Here is a 19,202-nt window from a genome sequence, read left to right as displayed (position 1 = left end):
TTAGCAACTGTAAGGTTTTTTGATTCATTTGCATAAGTTATGCAATAGTTTTGAACAGTAATTTTTAAAAATAACATATTAGCCCACTGTTTATACCAGGTGATCAAATGAAAGAAAGGTCATCTGGTGCACAGTTTGGCAACTCTGAGCTGGCCATGCCTGTTATGCTACCAGCTCGCATGTTGCCAAGTCTGATTCACAGCTTTACCATATTCCTTACCCTAATTGCAAGTAGTTATCGTTCGATTATCTTGTAGTGAAAATTATAACTTCTGAAAACTTCTGAGCAGATCTAAATATTTGAATTCCTGTTTTTGTATTTGTGTTGTTGAATGCTTATAAAAAATTTATCACAACTATATATAAGAAAATTATTTAATAGTTTTTTTTGTATTAATTTTATAAACACAAACATTTTTTTAATCATATATTTTATATTAGTTGTTTGGAAAATATTCCTTAATTATATAACATTTTTATTTATAATTATCAAATTATAATTATTTCAATAAATGTTTAAAGTTTAAATGACTAGGAGTTAAAGTCTGACCAGTGAGCTCCTATTTGAAGAAAATTGTGTCAAAATAGCACTAAAAAAGTGAATAGTGTTATAACATTTCAAACAAGTGAGTACTGAATTTCTACTGCACAATTTTCCATTGCCATAATTACCAATACAAAAAGAAAGACATAAAACACATTTTTTAAATTGAACTGTTAATAATTATGCTTAAAAGCTTGTTCTATATCTTGATTCTAAAGCTTGATTCTAAATTAAATTAGAAAAAAATTCTAATTTAATTTAGAATTTAGAAGAAGAAGAAATTTACAAAATTTAGAAAATTCTTAAAAACAGACAATAAAAAATGTGTCTTCTCACTTGTCCTTTAACACGCACATGTGGAGAATAACAGTTCCGCGGCGGAGTCAACCTTTCGTTTAAACTCGTCCGCCTCAATATGTAAAAATGTTAAAAGATCCCTCTGGCGATGGCGCAATATTAAAAAAATAAATTCATTCGATAAAAAAGAATTTAAGAATTTTCTTAAATTTTGCAAATTTAAAAATTTTTGTCCTGGTGATTTTTTTTATCAATAAGTTTAAAGTTAGAAGTTTGTTCAAGTTACAGAAGGAGAAAGTAAAGGTGAAGGTGCTATTATTAAAAACACTTAAAAAAGAATAATAATAATATACAAATAAGTTAGATTGGTTATTAATAAATAAGAAAGCATATTAAGATGAATTTTTTTATGTGATTTAAATTAAAGTTGAGTCTGATAAATAAATAGGAGAGCATATTTAAAACTGTATATTTAGAAAAATAAATTTTACTTTAAACAGGATATTTATGAATTTAAATATTATAATTTCAAATGTTTTTACTCACTTTTTTTTATCATTTACTTATTTAATAGGAAAGTAAAATTTTAATTCTGTAATTATATTTTTGTCAGTATTACATGCTTAGTGATTTGCACGTATTTGTTTTAAATAATTTTAAATAATTGTAATGAACGGCAATCGGAATTTTTATTGTAATAAAAGCATATGATAAAAATTCTGATTGCCGTTCGTTAAAAGCATACAAATTTTGAAGCCATAATACAATCGTTTTGAATCAAAATTATTTGCACATAATTAAAGAATAATTATTTATATTAAAATGTACAAATTAAATACATTCATGGTTACTTTATATAATTTATAATCTGTGCATATCAGTTTGTATAATAAAATAGCTTTTTAATGAAATAGTATGTAAGTTATTTTCAATCAGATGCAACTAACTATTTTGACAGTTGCTTTTTCATCTTATATTTAAATTCTTCAAATTATATTAAAGTGACCGGACATCAGCTTTTGGCGGAACAAGCCTTAAAAATCCGGCTATAAATTGGGCTACCAATTTATAGCCAGATTTTTAAGGCAATCGTTGGTATTTCATTAATTGCATTATTTTATTTGAATAGCGTCAGTGAATTATAAGATGATTCATAACATTGAGGATATGCCATTTTACAGCAAGTGCTCAATTGAGAGTTTTTGAAATATTTACATTATGCTGTATTTTATTTAACATCTTGATAACTACTTATTGAGTGTGTTTGAAAGTTATGGATTTCACCTACACTCAAAATAAACAAATGGTAAACATCTGAGCTTATATTTTTCATATCATGGCCACAAAATATGGAAAATATAATCTGTACAATGCATAAATTTATTCTTAAACCATTACTATAGATGTAGTCTCAGATGGTTCACCATTTTTTTTTTTTTTCTGAAAGTACAAAATCCATATTTCTGTTATTAACAATTAAACTTTTCTTTGGATACCCTATATCCAAAGTTATATTTTAAAAAAAATTGTTTATTACCTAATTTACATAGATTAAAAAGGCATATTAAATATAAAAAGACAAAACTTTCATTATTATTGAAATTTGTATGTTGTAGAAAAAGGGCTGTTGAGAAGGGGAAGCTGAAGATTTTTCTTCAGACTCAGATGAAACTAGTGCCCCTGGGTTCCTGATCCTAACAAAAATTAGTCTTTAAGACTGCTTTTTATTAATTAATATTCTATATATTTTATTTGTTAAAAAGAAAAAGAACGGGCACCTTTTACCACTATCTCTGGGCATCGTAAAACCTCTCAATGGCCCTTTATAGATCTGTTTATTTGAATCTTACTGCTAAGATTAAAAGCAGATAAAATAATTTTAATATTTTTTTAATAGTTATAGCCTTAAAAATCATTAAATGGTTTTATCTTCTATATATTATTAATTGCTTGTTGCAATATATATTTGCCAATTTTACTATAAAAGTTTTAAAAACGGTTTTAATACTTTCACTATTTTAACTAAGTTTGTGATTTTGTTTTTAACTATTTTTAAAATAATGCAGTGCAGTGTATATATGAATATATATATAATTTCATATACAGTAAAACATTATTAATACGGACTAACCGGAAGAAGAACTGTTGGAATTTGGACGTAAGGAATTCCTGTTGTGTTATACAGTATCAAACAAAATAAACTGCTATATTATTTTATTTTAAAACAATTTATATTTTTTGTAGAAGAAATTTTCAAAATGCTATTTCAAGCATTGTTCGGAAGAAAAGTTTTTAAATATAGTAACAGCTTTAATGACGGATCCTTATTTCCAAATATTTTGTGCATAAAATAATATATGATTGATCATATAATTGGTCGTTGATAATGTATTATGCACACAATAACAGAATGGAGACTTAACCTAAGTGTTAGCGTGTTTGACGTTTTGTATAAGACAACTGATTCAGTTTGTATAGACCCTCCCAGACTATCTGCATCCAAATTAATGATGTTTTATTGTAATTAAGTATTATAAATCAGGAATAACAATATGTAACTAAAATTTGAAATCAAGAAAGCAATAAATTACTATTATATATGTTAATTCTTTAAGAATTAAAAATAATGTTTTATTAAAGATTTTTGAAAATATAAGTTATATAAACTATAAAAGATGATTGTCATTCTTCTTTTTAAAAAAATTCTTAATTATTCTGTTTTAAAAAACAATAACAATTTTAAGTTTCTTTTCCTTGAAGGTATTTGTGTATGTATTGCTGTACAGAATTATAATTTGTAATCTTTTAATTAGTTGTTACTCTCAAAATGTACTTTACTTGAATTCTCTGAGAAAGGTAATGTTACTAAACTGTTTTGTATTATTTTTGTGAGTTTTTATTGTACTATAAAAGTATTATATACCATTTATTATACATAAAATCATTCCTTATTATATGTATATATATACACAGTGCCTCATATAAAGTGCTACAAACTAATAACTTGACTAATGTAAAATGTCTTTTTTCATTTTTTATGATTTGAAAGGATGGAAGAATGGCAAGAAATGGCAATTTTCGTATTGTTATGTGAAACAACAATAAAATTGCCATTTCTTGCCATATTTCATATGGGAATGGGGCAACTTTGAAATTTCAAGTGAAACCATACAAAAAAGTGTATATTTCTGGATTTTACAGAAGAAAACAAATTTATGTCTAAAGTTTGTTTTCATTCATCTAGCCTACTAAAAGTTATGGCCAGTTGAAGTTTGGAGTCGATTTAAATTATCCAGTCTCTTTTTCTCTGATCATTTGTCTGATTTAAAAGATGTACCACTAAATCTGGGTAGATAAATATGGTTTCAGCAAAATGATGCTCTACCACATTTTTTTAGAAATACACATAACAGGAATTTATCAGCAGATGGATAGGTTGTAGAGGATTAGTTCAGTGGTCCCTTATCTCTCACCTCTTGATTAATTTCTATGATGTTGTATGAAGAAAAAAGTGATATTCCTACCATATACTATGAGAGAAGACATGAAATAGAGAATACGTAAAGCTTGTGCAACAGTGACCACAAAAATGTTGTGCTGTGTTAGTTTTGTAAAAATGAATAGTCAACAATTTAAACATTTAATAAAATAAACAGATAAAATAGTATAATTATTCAATTCTTGTCGGTTACATCTGGTCAACAGTTTGAGTTAACTCAAAACGTCATCTGTCTCTAACTTTTAATAGGCATGTTATAAAAATGCTTTAAATGAAAATTTCTCGTCTTTTTCTATAGAATTCCCTTTGCCCCACAATTGCCCCATCCCCTTTGAAAAGGGCAACGAGCAATGTAATTTTAGCATTGTTACGAAGTGCCTTTTAAACCATAAAAAAATAATAAAAAGATAGTTTACATCAGTCAAATTATTAGTTTGTAACACTTTATGGAGAACACTCTGTATTATGTTTTGAATCTAAACAAGGATAAAATGGTGGAAAACATTAGTTATTTAATTACGAATGATTGCAGGAGTAAAGGTCGATATTTTGTTTATTAGCATATAGAAATTCAATTTATCTTCTGCGGCAGATATTCTGCTTATAATACCTATAACATATTTATTGATCTTATTCTTATAAGATAAAATATTCTGTATGCTTTTATATGAAATATTTTAATCATATAAATATCAAGATTTGTCATTTGTATTGTCACTTTTAGAATTTATTTTATTTCACATTATTAAAATGTGGAATGTAAATGAAATAAATCATAAATTCTAAAAATAAAATTTAATTAATAAATTAATAAAAAAAATCCAAAGATATCATTTGGTAGATTAGTAAATAAAATAAATTCAAAAAAATGCTTAGTAAATGTTATTTTTCAAATGTGTTGCATTTTACTTTCCCAGCTGTTATGTATACGTAATAAGGGAAAGTACGGAATCGTGTGAAATTTAACCCTCCGAGTTTTTTGCAAATCTCCGCGTTTTCGAGACCTTGTGAATCTAAAAAAGTAAAAAAAACAACAAAAAAGTTCCGTGTGTGTGGGTGTGTTTGTGTCTATTTTGCTTAATATCTCAGAATGGGGTAAAGATTAAGAAACAAAATTTGGTGGCTTGTATACGAAGGGCATTGATGCTATTAAATTTTAGTAGTTAAAGATTAAGGGGTCGTACGTATCTCCAGTAGTGTCAGACTTAATGACAATTTTACTTGTTATTAACATTTATACCTTTTTACAAACTCGTCCCTACCCTCAAAATTAAGCTTTTTGCCATTTTATAGTAATTAAAAATATAAGAATTTTTTTATAACAAAATATCACACACAATTTTATAAGCTACATTGTAATTAAAATTATAAAGATCTCATAATAGCTGGGAAAGTTATGCAATTCGTTGCCGGAATTTTTTTCATTTTAAAATAGTATCAACGATAGTTTATATTTAATTCAATACATTTGTGCATCATAATATAGTCTCTTAAGTTCAAGATGTAACTTTTTGTCTGAAAATTTAGCCTTATATCATTAATTATAAGAGAGCATTCATTTGAGAAAGTAGAATGTTATGTTCAATGTAGTGTTTTTGTCTTTTCAAATTATGCTATTTTATAATTATTTCTTTGTCATTTGATTAATGAATTGGAGGAATAAGTACTGTACTGTACATACATAGAACTTTGAGTATTATCAAAATTCGTATTAGAATTTTGATAAACTACAAAGTTTTATGCATTAATTTTGATGATTAATTAATTTTAATTACTTGTAAATGATAGAATTAATGAATATTTTAATTCTCATTATTTTGAAATATTTAATTTGTACTGTTTAAATGCAGTTATATTTAGGAAGTTATCATTTAGTAAACAACAACAACAACACAACACCGGGGTGTAGTAAAAAATATACCCTATGAACCGATGACCGGTGTGCGACGGAAAAAAACAAAAGAGAAAGTTCACCGCTAACGTTCTTGAACTCCCCGAGTTCTTCTTCGGAGTTCTTAAATGGAATTTCTGACGGTTTTATGTTCCGTCAGAAATTCCGTTTAACATGCAAAGAAGAACTCGGGGAGTTCGAGAACGTTAGTGGTGAACTTTCTCTTTTTTTTCCGTCGCACACCGGTCGTCTGTTCGTAGGGTACGCAATTATCATTTAGTAGTTATCTTCTCATAAAATAGCTGAACTTTTTTAAGGAAATTTAAAATTGTATATATAATTTTTGAGTTTTGAAAAAGTTAAAAATAAATTTTAAGATATCAATTTTAATTGTATATATAATTGAATTAAATCAAAATTTTCTTTAATAGTAACAATAATTCTAAATTTTAATAAAATATTATTATATTTGTTCTGTATTCTATGAAGAAAATTTAAAATTGTGTTACATATCCAAAACTGTGTCCAACGAATTGGCTAAAAGCTGGCAAGTCGGAAATTTTCCGATGCGCGAGTTTGATTTCAATTCGTCATTTATACACGCTTAATGCAATCCATTATAGTATAGTTTTACATATGTACTTTATAGAATTGCAAGTTACTGCTTTTGAAAAATTTCAGTACCGTGCATACATTTGAATTTTTTATTATTATTTGAAAATACAAAATGATACTTTAATTTAATAACAATAAACCATATTGTATTATATTTTTTTTAACTGGTACAATAGTCTATTATTATTTAAATATGTTCTTTATAATTATTATAATATAGTCTATTTTGAGATTGTAAGTTGATATAGTCTGTGAATTAAAGTTGTTTAATATTGTATCATTGATTATAAAGTGTTGTCAAAAAGAATTTTATTGGTCATTGGAATAATGAAGTGACGTTTGTTTTTGTATCCAGCCAATTTGAAACTCTGAAGTTTACATTCAGAGTTTTCCTCTACATCAGGCTATTGCCAGATGATTTTCAACATTACTCCATATTATCCAAAACTTAATAATTGCATTGTAGTGAAAAGCACCTCTTTTAATCCAAATTGATTTATGTAAATATACTAGAATAATTGGAAATTTTAATATTAAAAGGGGGAATTTATTGTAGAGACATCACAATTTATAAAATGGCCATTCATATAAAATATTATCTTATAGAGCTATATGCAGTTTTAAAAGCTTATAGTAGAAATATTTATATAAAGGGAGACTTTGATTAACATTTTTGGATGTTTTTTCAAAAATAACTTTTAAAAAAAGTTTATAAAAATAAAAAATGTAGAGAATAATCAGTTTAAAATTTGAATTATGGATATACTGTTTGAAGTCAACATAAAATTCTTACTAAAAACAAAACTTGCACAATGATTTTATTGATGAAGTATACGGTAGAACCTTGCTAATCTGAACAAATTGGAGCTTGAACCAATTCAGAGTTTTGGATTATCCAAAATTTTTTCTAGTGTATGTTTTATGTTATGTGGGGTTTCTCAATATACTGTAGTTTGATGAGCCTGTTGTATTACATCAGAATGACTGACACCAGTGTTACCACCCGTCCGGTTTTCACCCGGACAGTCCGGGAATTGACTCACTGTCCAGGTGAACTATTAATTTTGTCTGGGAATTTCGTAGAAATTGTGAAATTACAATGAAACTAAGTTCTTGCAAATATTTTTTATAAATTTACACCATTTGAACAGCGAAAGACTTCACACTCACTGAAACTCATCTTCCATTCCTCCATGTTACTTTGTTTATGCAGACGTGTGACTCACAATCTGCCTCTCGACCTTTTTTTTCTTTTATTTATTTATTTTATTTTTTTGCTTGTACGTCCATACACGTCTTCTGTGGAGCTAAATTATCTGTTCTTTCTTTCTTAATTTAGGTTACATACATTACTCTTACGCAAGTCTCTAGTCCCTAACTGTAACTGATTTAGAACCGGCATGCACGTTATTCTTCGCATTGTAAAATGACGTTGCGCATGCGTCAGGAACTTCTGTTCAAACAAACCTGACCTGCCGTCCAGTTCAGTGATTTTTGTAAAGGTGGCAACACTAACTAACACCAATTAGCTTTTGAAAACTGACAAACTCAGTTTGTGTAGATACAGGTTTTGAACCTATTACTTTCCATGAGTAAGTATATGACTGTATAGGATGGAGACAGGAAACTAGACTTTGTTTTCTATTCCAATAACAAGTTTTTAATTTATTTGGAGGGTTTATATATAGGCTTACCATAATATTTTTTTCTCAAACCGAGACAATTTTGAGAAAATACTCACAACAGAAAGTAAAGCCTACTAGGATAAGTACCTATGATTGAAAAGGCTAAATAAAGAAGGTGTTAACAAAAACGAATTAAAAGCAATTTTTAATAACTCAACTAAACATATCTTATTATTAAGAAGTTATTAATATTTATCACTAGTGTGAACTTTAAAAATTCTTTGTCACTTAAATCTATACATTTAAAATATGACAATATATTTGAGAAAGTTTCTATTGCTTGTCTTATGTTTCACACATTTCAAGTGATTTTTAATGTTTGAACACCCACTATGAGTTACTGAAAATTCTAAACAGCACCATTCATATTTCATTTTGTCAATATGATCACAGACTTTTTTCAATCATCAGTAAACGCACGATTTCTTTTTGGCATTTTAGAGATTAAATTAATTTAATGTACCGGTACGGTATAAAATAATCACAGATGCCGACTAGCAATTTGAACCCGACTGAGGTAGGACATGCGCAACAATGACGTGGCCAGAATAAGTTTCAGTCTTGCCAACTCTAATTGAAACAAAATATCTGAAAAATGAAATAAAAATATCTGAATCTCATAGGCTACATGCTATTATAAATTCTGTAAAAAAATAAAACATCTAAATTCATTAGGCCATATGCTATAAATTTTGGGGGAAAACATCTAGACGACATTAAAAATACTTAGATCTAGATACAAAATACTTAGATCGACAACAGTGAGTGTAACAGAGGGATTATTTAGTTGCCAAATCGCCATTTTAGTCGAGGCTGCACTGTTTTTACTTCTCGTATATTCGGCACTTTTAAAATTTTACCAAATAACCGGGACAAAATGACAAACTGGCTGGGACGCCGAGACGACATCGTCAAAGCAGGATGTCAGGTTAGCCTATTTGTATACAAACACCATGTACTCTGAGCAGTGCAAGGCAAGCACAACAGCCACATATTTTATTGAGAGAGAGAGAGATTTTGTTTTGGCTGTTCAGATTAACTAGAATTTAAGACTGCCATTGTTTGGATCAGCAAGGTTGTACTGTATATTGAAATACATCACATTCAAATTTTATGTATGTAAGAAATTTTATGAATTTTAATAAAGGTGAAAATTTACTGATGGTAATGAAAGTCAGAACCATTATAAAGGCTTGTTAAAATTATATATTACTTTAATGTGAAGAATGTGTGCTTTTAGCATTATAAATAAATTATTTCTTCATTGTAAACAATGTTTTTAATATTAATGAAATGAAACTTGTAAATGTTATTTTTACAAGTATTGGTGAATACATATAAATAGGAAAGTGAAGATTAAAACGATGTAAATGAAATTTATTATTGATTAAAATAATTTTTAATCAAGGTCTCCCATTAAGGTAAAATATTGTGCCTAATCTATCAATTTATATAACTCATCACCTTATCATTATCAGACTATTAGATGAAATATTTACAATTATATAATATTCTTATAAACATATTTATAATTTTTTTAAAGTATATCATTTAAAAAGAAAAATTATATATAAATATGTTTATAAGAATATTGTTAATATCACATAATCTGAATAAGCTGCAGTTTAGACTCAAATTTGCTAAGATATGAACTGTGGTTTTTGATTTGCCAACAGAATTTCGTAGTATTTGGTCACTTAATGGTGACAGTTGGATGGTCCGAGTATAGGTCTATGCTGTAGCTTAGGCTAGACGTTGCATTCCTCGATTATCCTTTGATTTCTATGAACAGGATAAGCTCATACCATTATTTCTATTAATTTTTTTGTAAGTAATTTTAGAATTATTATAAAAATAGCTGGTTTTTATGATAATTTTGAGGTTTTATTTTTATTTAAAGAGCGTTTTGGTTAATGTTACCGTAGGTATACAAAATGGCGGCTCGTCTCCGACTCCGGCATACAGAAGCGAGGAAATAGTGGGGACGCACGTTTTCTAAACCTAACCTATTCTAATAAATTATCATAATTATCAGCAACTAAATTATTAGAATAGGTTAGGTTTAGAAAACGTGCGTCTTCACTGTTTCCTCGCTTCTGTATGCCGGAGTCGGAGACGAGCCGCCATTTTGTATACCTAAGGTAGCATTAACCAGAGTTTTTAATTTCATACATATCTTTTCAGATGTATCCATCTTGTTGTCATTTGCCTTGCTATATTTCACTTATCATATATCATATTTCATTATAAAGTTGACTTAATAGTTCTAAGAATAGATTAAAAGATAATTTAAGGATCATATCTGTACATAAGAATTATCAGTTCAATAATTAAATTTCACAAATCATCTCATAACTTTTTAAATAAATTTAAATACAAAGGAGCTTACATTTTTTAAGTTATATTATAATTACAGAAATTAATATAAAATATGTGAATTTTAACTGTAAAAAATTTTTTAAATACATTTTTTATATTACGATGCGGATAATTTGTAGAATTTGCATGTTAATATGACAAAAATCAGAGAAAAAAGTTTAATGTCATGTGTAGACAATGCACAATTTGTGCATTATCTCAAATAAATTTACTGCAGAGATTTAATGTTAAATTGTTGCACATATTGTTGCTAGCTTGTAAAATATTTATGCTTCTTGTTGATATAGTATTATTGTTGTTTCATGTAAATATGTAGAAGTTGAATTGTAATTTAACATTTTAAGTATTGAAAAATAAATAGTTTTAAGAAAATTAAAATTATTATTTAGTCAATGTACTTGGTATGGTTTTTAGGCACGAAAACGTCGAGTGTAAGAAAATGTTTTCTCCTAGTATTATGTAAAAAATGGTTTCTACAACTAATAAAAGATTTACAGAAATGATAGTAATGAATTATTTGCCATTTGTAGAGAATATCAAAAAAAAATTTTTTGAAATTAAAACTTACTGGATCCAAAATAATAGTGATGATTTTATACTAATGTATTATAAACTGAATATAAAAACAAATTTTTAATAATGTAATTTATTTAATATGACTTCTTAATTGTGTTTAATTTATACTTTATGAAATAATAATTTGAATAATGAGAAACATTTTACATAAAACATGTTTTCATAAAGTTATTTAAGTGTTAAAAATTCAATTAAAATCAAAAATTGCTCAACTATTCTTGTTCCAAAGCATTCCTGAAGATATTTAATTGTAATAAATTGAACATCTATCCGTTTTTAATTGAATTTTAATACTTAAAAATAGCTATATTTTGTCTTATTACAGTTTTAATTAAACACGAATCAAAACTTTTCTGTCTAATATCTTCAGATTCTAAAGTTCTTATTCATTATAACTCTTTAAAATAATTAAACTTTTATGATTATATCAATGGCTTTAAAAAAATCTTGTGCACTCTATCCTCTGATGATAATTGCATACCTGTACACACACTATTTTAATAAAGTATAATAAAATATTAACAACAGTAATATATACTTTTATATTGGATATTTACTATTACATATAAATACTGTATAGTAATTACTGTGTGTATTGTTGTATTAATCACAGGTTACTATAATACTCTCTGAATAGTATAAAGGACAATAATTCCTGAAAATAATTTTTACTAATGGCTACACATTCATTAAGCAGGGGAAAATTTCCATTTAAATTATTGTATTAATATTGGACGTACAGTACACAGATACATAAATAGTCAATAATTAATTAATTATATATTAATCACATAACTATAACATTCCACATAAAATGATCAACATGTAAATTAAAGACTGGTTTTATACAGTAATTCAGTTTATCTGCATAATAAATGAATTCACTTGCAGCATAAAAATAGTCCATATTTCAAATTGTTCAATGGATTGTTTTAATCATTGGATATTTCAGAGAATGGATCTGGCACTATATTATTCAAATTATTCACTTGAATCCTATTTCAAATGCATTATTCCAGTAATTTGTATAAAATGTTTTATATTTTTAATGTTTTCAATGAATTAACATTGAATATTGCAATATTTATAACAAAATTCTGTAGGATTCTAATTAATTACTATAGATTTTTATTTATTACTATTATTCTAGTTTATTAATAACGAAAAAAATCTCTAAATTGTAAGATATTTTTAGATACTTAAAAGTAAGATTTCCATTATCACAAATTAAGTTATAAAAATAGTAATTATTTTCAAAATATTTTGCTTACAATTATACTTAATTAATGTCTTGAAAAATTGTTTATTTCCTGTTTTTATCAATAAAAAATTTGTTGTGTTGTGATGAATATATTCTTTAAATTGCTTAGTTGGAAAGCAATTAGAGAAGAATATTGATAAATGCTATATTCTAAAATGCATTTGCAATTTTTATTAAGTGGAATACACTGTTTTTCCACCAAGTCCCTTAATTATGAATGATGGATTAGCTGATATTTTAATCACTAGAGTTCACATTAATTACACTGTGATCAAGACTAAGACAGAATCAAAATCCAGATGCAATGGAGTTAGTTTCAGTTTAATGGTTGTGTTTTTCTATAAAAACAAGACAGTAATGATCTTACGGTGTAACCATCTTAGTGCAAAAATTGTCACTTGGCAATATATTTTTTAAAGCGGCAATAAAAATTCTAGTCTGCTTGTTTTGACGTTAAGCTCTAAATCAAATCACAAAGCATGCTTCAGGAAAAACAGCAGATTGTTGAGCTCTTGTGCACCATACACCTAGCCTCCCGTGCACCACACCTGTCACGACGTCATGTGGCAAGTTCGGGCAGGAAAGCAGGAAGTGACGTCGAGAACTATACGTGGATTTTTATTGACTGACATAAAATTTGAGAAATTCTTTTGGGGGTGACATTTTTTTCATTTTGATTTTTTTTTCAATATACTAAAGCCTAAGAATTTTGACATGACAGAACGTGTGAAATACTGTTTGAACATTGTGTTCAAATGTGTTATTTGGAATTATTTATTAAATTATTCAAATATGATCAGTGGCGTAGCATTGGTGTCAGCCGCCTGGGGCGGAGGAAAATTTCGCTGCCCCCTTATTTAGGTATTTTTACAAGATGATATTATTTATTGTGAAATTTTGCCGCCCCCTAAAAGTGCCGCCCGGGGCGGGCCACCCCTGCCGTCCCCTACTCTATGCCACTGAATATGATCCCTATTTCTAAGCGACAGCTTAACACGTTACTTTTGCTTTGCAGATTCCAAACTGATAAGGCTACCAGAATCTGCATTAATTAGTAAGCAAAACTAGTGGGAAAAAAAATATAAAACTGACAAAATGGTTAGTGATTTTTAAAAATTTTTCAGAGCAACCTAGTGTTGCCACCTTTACAAAATTGCTGACCCAGATGGCAGGTCAGCTTTGTTCGAACAGAAGTTTCTGACACATGCACAATGTCATTTTACAATGCGAAGAATAACGTGCATGCCGGTTCTAAATCAGTTACAGTTAGGGACTTGGGTCTTGCATATGAGTAACATACAAGCAAACAAAAAAAAAAAAAAAAAAAAAAAAAAAAAAGTTGAGGCAGGCAGCATAAACAGAGTAACATGGCAGAATGGCAGATGAGTTTCAGTGAGTGTGAGGTCTTTCATTGTTCAAATGGTGTAAATTTATAACAATATTTGCAAGAACTTTGGTTCATAATTTCACAATTTCTATGAAATTCCCAGACAAAATTAATAGTTCACCCAGACAGTGAGTCAATTCCCAGACTGTCCGGATGAAAACCAGATGGGTGGTAACACTAGAGCAACCCCTGAATAACAGTAACGATATTATACTTTCAGACTTTCCTACATAGAATATTCTTCTAGCAACATTTAGTAGATTTAAAAATCATCCATATAATTTACATAATAATAAACAGTTAATTGCAGTCTGGCATTCATACCAGTAACAATTTTTAAAATTTTTTATTTGTAGTACTAAAAACTAATACAGAAGGTCCCTGCCATATGCAGACTTGCCACATGTAGTTTCAGGTTTACATTATTGGCAGAAAAAAGAAAAACAGAGAATACATAAAAGTTACTAGATTGGCACCAGTTTTTATGGTGCGTGAAGTCTTGCAGCAACTTATTCAGTCATGCTTATTTGTGTTCTAGAAAAGCATTGCTGTGATTCATTTCTTTGTTTTGAACTAAACACTTGCATCAGTCTGTCCGGAGTCTTTGCTTGTAAACATGTCATGTTTGTGTGATATCAGTGCTTCTCTTAATTTTATTTATACTATTTACTTTGTAAACATGGTTCCAAAATGCTAGGATAGTGATGCTGGTAGCTCTGATAAGCCAAAGAAAGGCTGTAAAGTGCCTACATTAAAGGAAAAAAATTAAAATTTACATTTAGTGAGAAAAGAAAAAAGTCTGTTTCCAAAAATTTTTAAAAGTTATTTTTATGATTTACATTATCGTGCTATTTATTGTTAATATAGTATCTATTGGCCTTATCTATATTTAAAAATGTGTAATAGATATGTTAGTATAGAAATACTCAATAATTAATGGAGTTTACTACTATATGCAAATTTCCACTTATGCAAGGGGTCTTGTACAGTGGGGTCTTACTGTATATAAGTTCACATTTAGATAAATAAAGTTCTTTAATATGACAAAGAAACCTTAATTCCAAAGATCTTTCTCTCTTTATAGACTAAATCTATGTCCGCAACCTAGTTGACTGTGCAGAGGAATAGCATCAAGAGGTGGAAAAAGTCAACTAACAGAATTAGATAAGTTAGAAATAACTGCAGAAAGCTTGCAGTCAGCTAAAAAGAGTGTAGAGCTAGTTTACTGACAGTATTAATCAAATAATGTCATTTCTACAAGAATCTGAAAGAAACTTACAGTTAGCTTGGATATAGCTATTGAGTCTTCAATCCTCCCTGAAACCACGCCTCTGCAGGAACTGTCACCACATAAGCATATCACATTTACATAATAGTAAGCAATTAAAAATTGTTAATTGGCATTCATATTTTTATTATGTAAGTTTATTGAACAATTAAAAGTTTTAGTTAAATGCAAGTTCTGTCAGCAGACAAATGTGTCCAGTAGTATAGATAGAGTATTTGGTGTATTATGGAAACATGTAGTTTCAGATTCCATCTTGATCAAGCAGTTTTTTCTGAATCTTATTTTCTTTAGACATATATAGTTTACACAATAACATTCACATTTATTGTTGGAAGCATTGTGAACAATTCTTTCAGAATAAAAGAAAGTAAAATTGCTATGATTTTATGTTGGAAAAGGATTCTCTTCAATTCAAAATTTATAACTCTTATTGAAAATTGTTTGATATTATAAAGGATTAAAAAATTTATGTTTTGGATAGTGTTTGTTTATTTGTGTCAGATTGACTAATAAAAACATTTAAATCTCTTTTTTTTAAATCTAAAACACACTTCAAAGTTAATCTGTATTAATATATAAAGCAAGAATGTTTATTTGTTTATTTGCTAGAGGTAATCTTGGAATCTACTTAACCAGATTTTAAAATTATTTCATTACTAGCAGGTAGGCCCAGCATTGCTCGGGCAAAAGTAATGATAGCAAAGATTAAGATTATTACGTTATAGTCAGCCTTACCCATTTTTTACAGAATGCAAGAATTGGGTCCCCTTGTTTCCAGACTAATTAGAGAATTTTTAGATGGGTCTAAAAATATATTCGATTTCTCGCAAAAACAAAAAAATTGCATCTGCGTCTTGCACGTTGCCTTAATCCTGTCTCTCTCCCCAGTGGGGAGGAATTTCAAAAAATCCTTTCTTAGTGTAAGTTCTCGTGACGTACCCTAACTGTGTACCAAATTTCAACTTTCAACTCCTAACTGTTTGGGCTCTGCGGTGATTATTATCATCATCATCATCAACTCGTCTCAATTATATATATAGATTGGAAAGTTTATTTCTTCCAGATGAATACTATTTTCATATTAAAAATGGAAAATGCACAAGAATGGTGTTTTTACTGAAACATTTGTCTCACATTGCCATTTGTGTTCCGTTCAAGGTCAATCCCCTTTGCCACCTAGTGGGCTTTTGTAAACTTATTATTTTATATTTTTGGTTTTGATATTGATTCATGCAGTTTGGGTAATTGTGTATATGCTTTGTTTATATTGTCTTGGATGTTTGTTTCTTATAATAATACTTTTATCCTATCTGATACTTACAACTATAAGGAGTGAATTTACTTATTTATATGAAACTAAATTTTTGTAAGTAGGCCTATAGCATTTTTGTGTGTTCACTGTTTTAGTATTAATCCTACCATACAATTATTTACAAATAAGAATTAGTCTCATGTTATCAGATCTACCTACATAAAGTGAGTTGTTTCAGTTACTTTTCAGGTGTACGTATGTGCAAGTGAGCCTTTTCGATGATAAATTGCCTAAAAGAAAGCTGCATTCATGAAATACATCTGTGTCAAAGGACCATTGGAAAGCTTATTACTTTCCCATGTACTGTACTGTATAGTACGTAAGCTGCTTTAAAATTTGGACCCCTTACTCTTTCTCACTGATTTCATTCCTACAAACTCCCAAACTCTTTGACTGATCTAGACCAAATTCTGCATAGTTACTCTCTGGCAGGGACTGATACAGAAGTGGGCAAAGTGGGTAGCTGTGGCCCCTGTTCTCTGGTATCTTATGGGAAACATGGACTACCATAAAACTAGGATTCCTCACACCTTCTGATTTCATCCTCCACAAATTGCCAAACCCTATGACTGATTTGCATCAAATTTTGCATAGTTACTCTCTGGCATCCTGTAGAAGACATACTCTACCCTATAACGAGGACAACTTAACCTCCTCCCTGCGTTCCCGAACAATGCCGAGCATTCTTTGCTGGTATTAAAATACTTTGGTTTAGTTTTTGGGTATGATATCAGATAGTAAGCTTATTTATTTAGGTACTTTCGTATATGTGTTATTTTACATTTGAATAATCATCATATTCTTTTCTGGTAGTCATGAGTCATTATTTCATTAAGTATTTACAAGGATATTTAATGAACTAAATGATTTCTCAAAATGGATGTATTGTTTCCTAAATTTTTAATTATGGAGTCGAAAAACATAATTTTATTATTATTTTCAATTTGTGCCGCCATCATTATGATATTCTGAATTTATTTTAAAACACTGCTCTCTTTATATATGTTTTTAGGATTTTAATATAATTATATAAGTGCTTTCATTTTTTTTTCAAAAACTTTAAAACATTTTTAAAACATTCTTGAAGATTTAATTTATGTTTTTATTGAAGCGATAAACTAATCTATAGAAAACTGCATTGATTTTATATTTTTGTTTGGACAAAAAGAGCTACAAACCACATAAATCTTACATAACAATATTTTATACATATAGTTTATATATTATTTATTAAAAAACAGTATTGATATCATGCTTACATATATTTATTAATTTCAGAAATTTGATTCCAAACCACCGTGGATATCGGTCTGAATATATTCCTTTAATTCAACTTGCGTTCGAACAAGTTATCCAAATATAAGTAGGATATAAAATATATTTTTAATATTTTAACTTTCTATAAAATTATTTTTAATCATTTTGTTTTATTTTTAAAACTAGAAAGTTGAAAGAAAAGAAATTTTAAAAAACTGTAATTATAATTTATAACAAAAGAGATGCCAAATCCATTATCTAATTAAGACACCTAATTTTCTAACCTTGTAATATGTAGAGAAACTAAATTTCTTACTGTTGTCATTTTATAAATTAAATGATATATTTTATGAATTTTTTAATAGAGAAATTAGTCCAAATGGCATATATTTATATTTTTTTAAATAAAAACAAAATATTAATAATGTGTTCGATGTTTATTAAGATAATTCATTAGAAAAAGATGTTCTATAAGGCTTCTAACTCTTCTAGAGAATAATAGCAGAAGAAATTTTGATTTACGGTTCTTGAGAAAAATTACTTGTTTATACTCATTTGGGATTTTATTTAATTTAAAGTTCATTTGAGATTTTTAAATAATTCTTTTATTGATTGAGCAATAACAAATCCTTCATATCAATAAGAGAATTTTTTACAACACACTCAACTCCTAAATATAATTTTAATCTAAGATATACATGTTAAAATGATTTAACAGAATAAATATATAATTGATAAGCACTTAAATTATGTATTTAATCTGATAATATATAAGTTAATTATCTCTACCATTAATATAATGAAACAATGCATCTGTCTGCAATTTCTGAATTGAATGATTTATAGAAATATATAAATTGTTGATATAAACTAGAATTCACTTAAATATGATTGACATTTACAATGTACAGTACATATCTTTAAATTTTAAAACATGAGTAATTACTTATTTTAAAATAAAATTATTGCTATTATGTCCATTTCTTGAAGTTGTCATGACTTCAATTTAACGAGATTTATGTGGCAATTATAACACTTCAACACTACAAAATAAATACATAATGAATTTCAGAATATATTGAATCACCTTCAAGGAGCCCAAAACTTTTGAATGCTTTTTGTTGAAATATATTCCTACAATAACATAACTTTATATTCTTTAGAATGCAGAATACAAATAGATGCAAGTTTAAATTGCTAATGATATTGTA

The 19,202-nt window shown here is 27.8% G+C and overlaps 1 protein-coding gene across 1 annotated transcript in view; it reads left to right on the top strand.

The window, feature by feature from the left end:
- PGAP2 (Post-GPI attachment to proteins 2) overlaps window positions 1-18,229 on the top strand; it is a 47,733-nt gene extending 29,504 nt beyond the window's left edge. Inside the window, exons 6-7 of the mRNA XM_067264089.1 lie at window positions 18,013-18,097; window positions 18,178-18,229. Of these exons, the coding sequence (XP_067120190.1) occupies window positions 18,013-18,048 (36 nt within the window). The 3' untranslated portion in view covers window positions 18,049-18,097; window positions 18,178-18,229. The remainder of the gene's footprint in view (window positions 1-18,012; window positions 18,098-18,177) is intronic.
- Window positions 18,230-19,202: the final 973 nt, after the last annotated feature.

Source organism: Centruroides vittatus, unplaced genomic scaffold (assembly GCF_030686945.1).
Source record: "Centruroides vittatus isolate TY-2023 unplaced genomic scaffold, ASM3068694v2 contig_1042, whole genome shotgun sequence".
Lineage (NCBI taxonomy): Eukaryota > Metazoa > Arthropoda > Arachnida > Scorpiones > Buthidae > Centruroides > Centruroides vittatus.
Note: the sequence above shows the minus strand (reverse complement) of the source record. Positions and strands in the feature narration are given on the sequence as shown.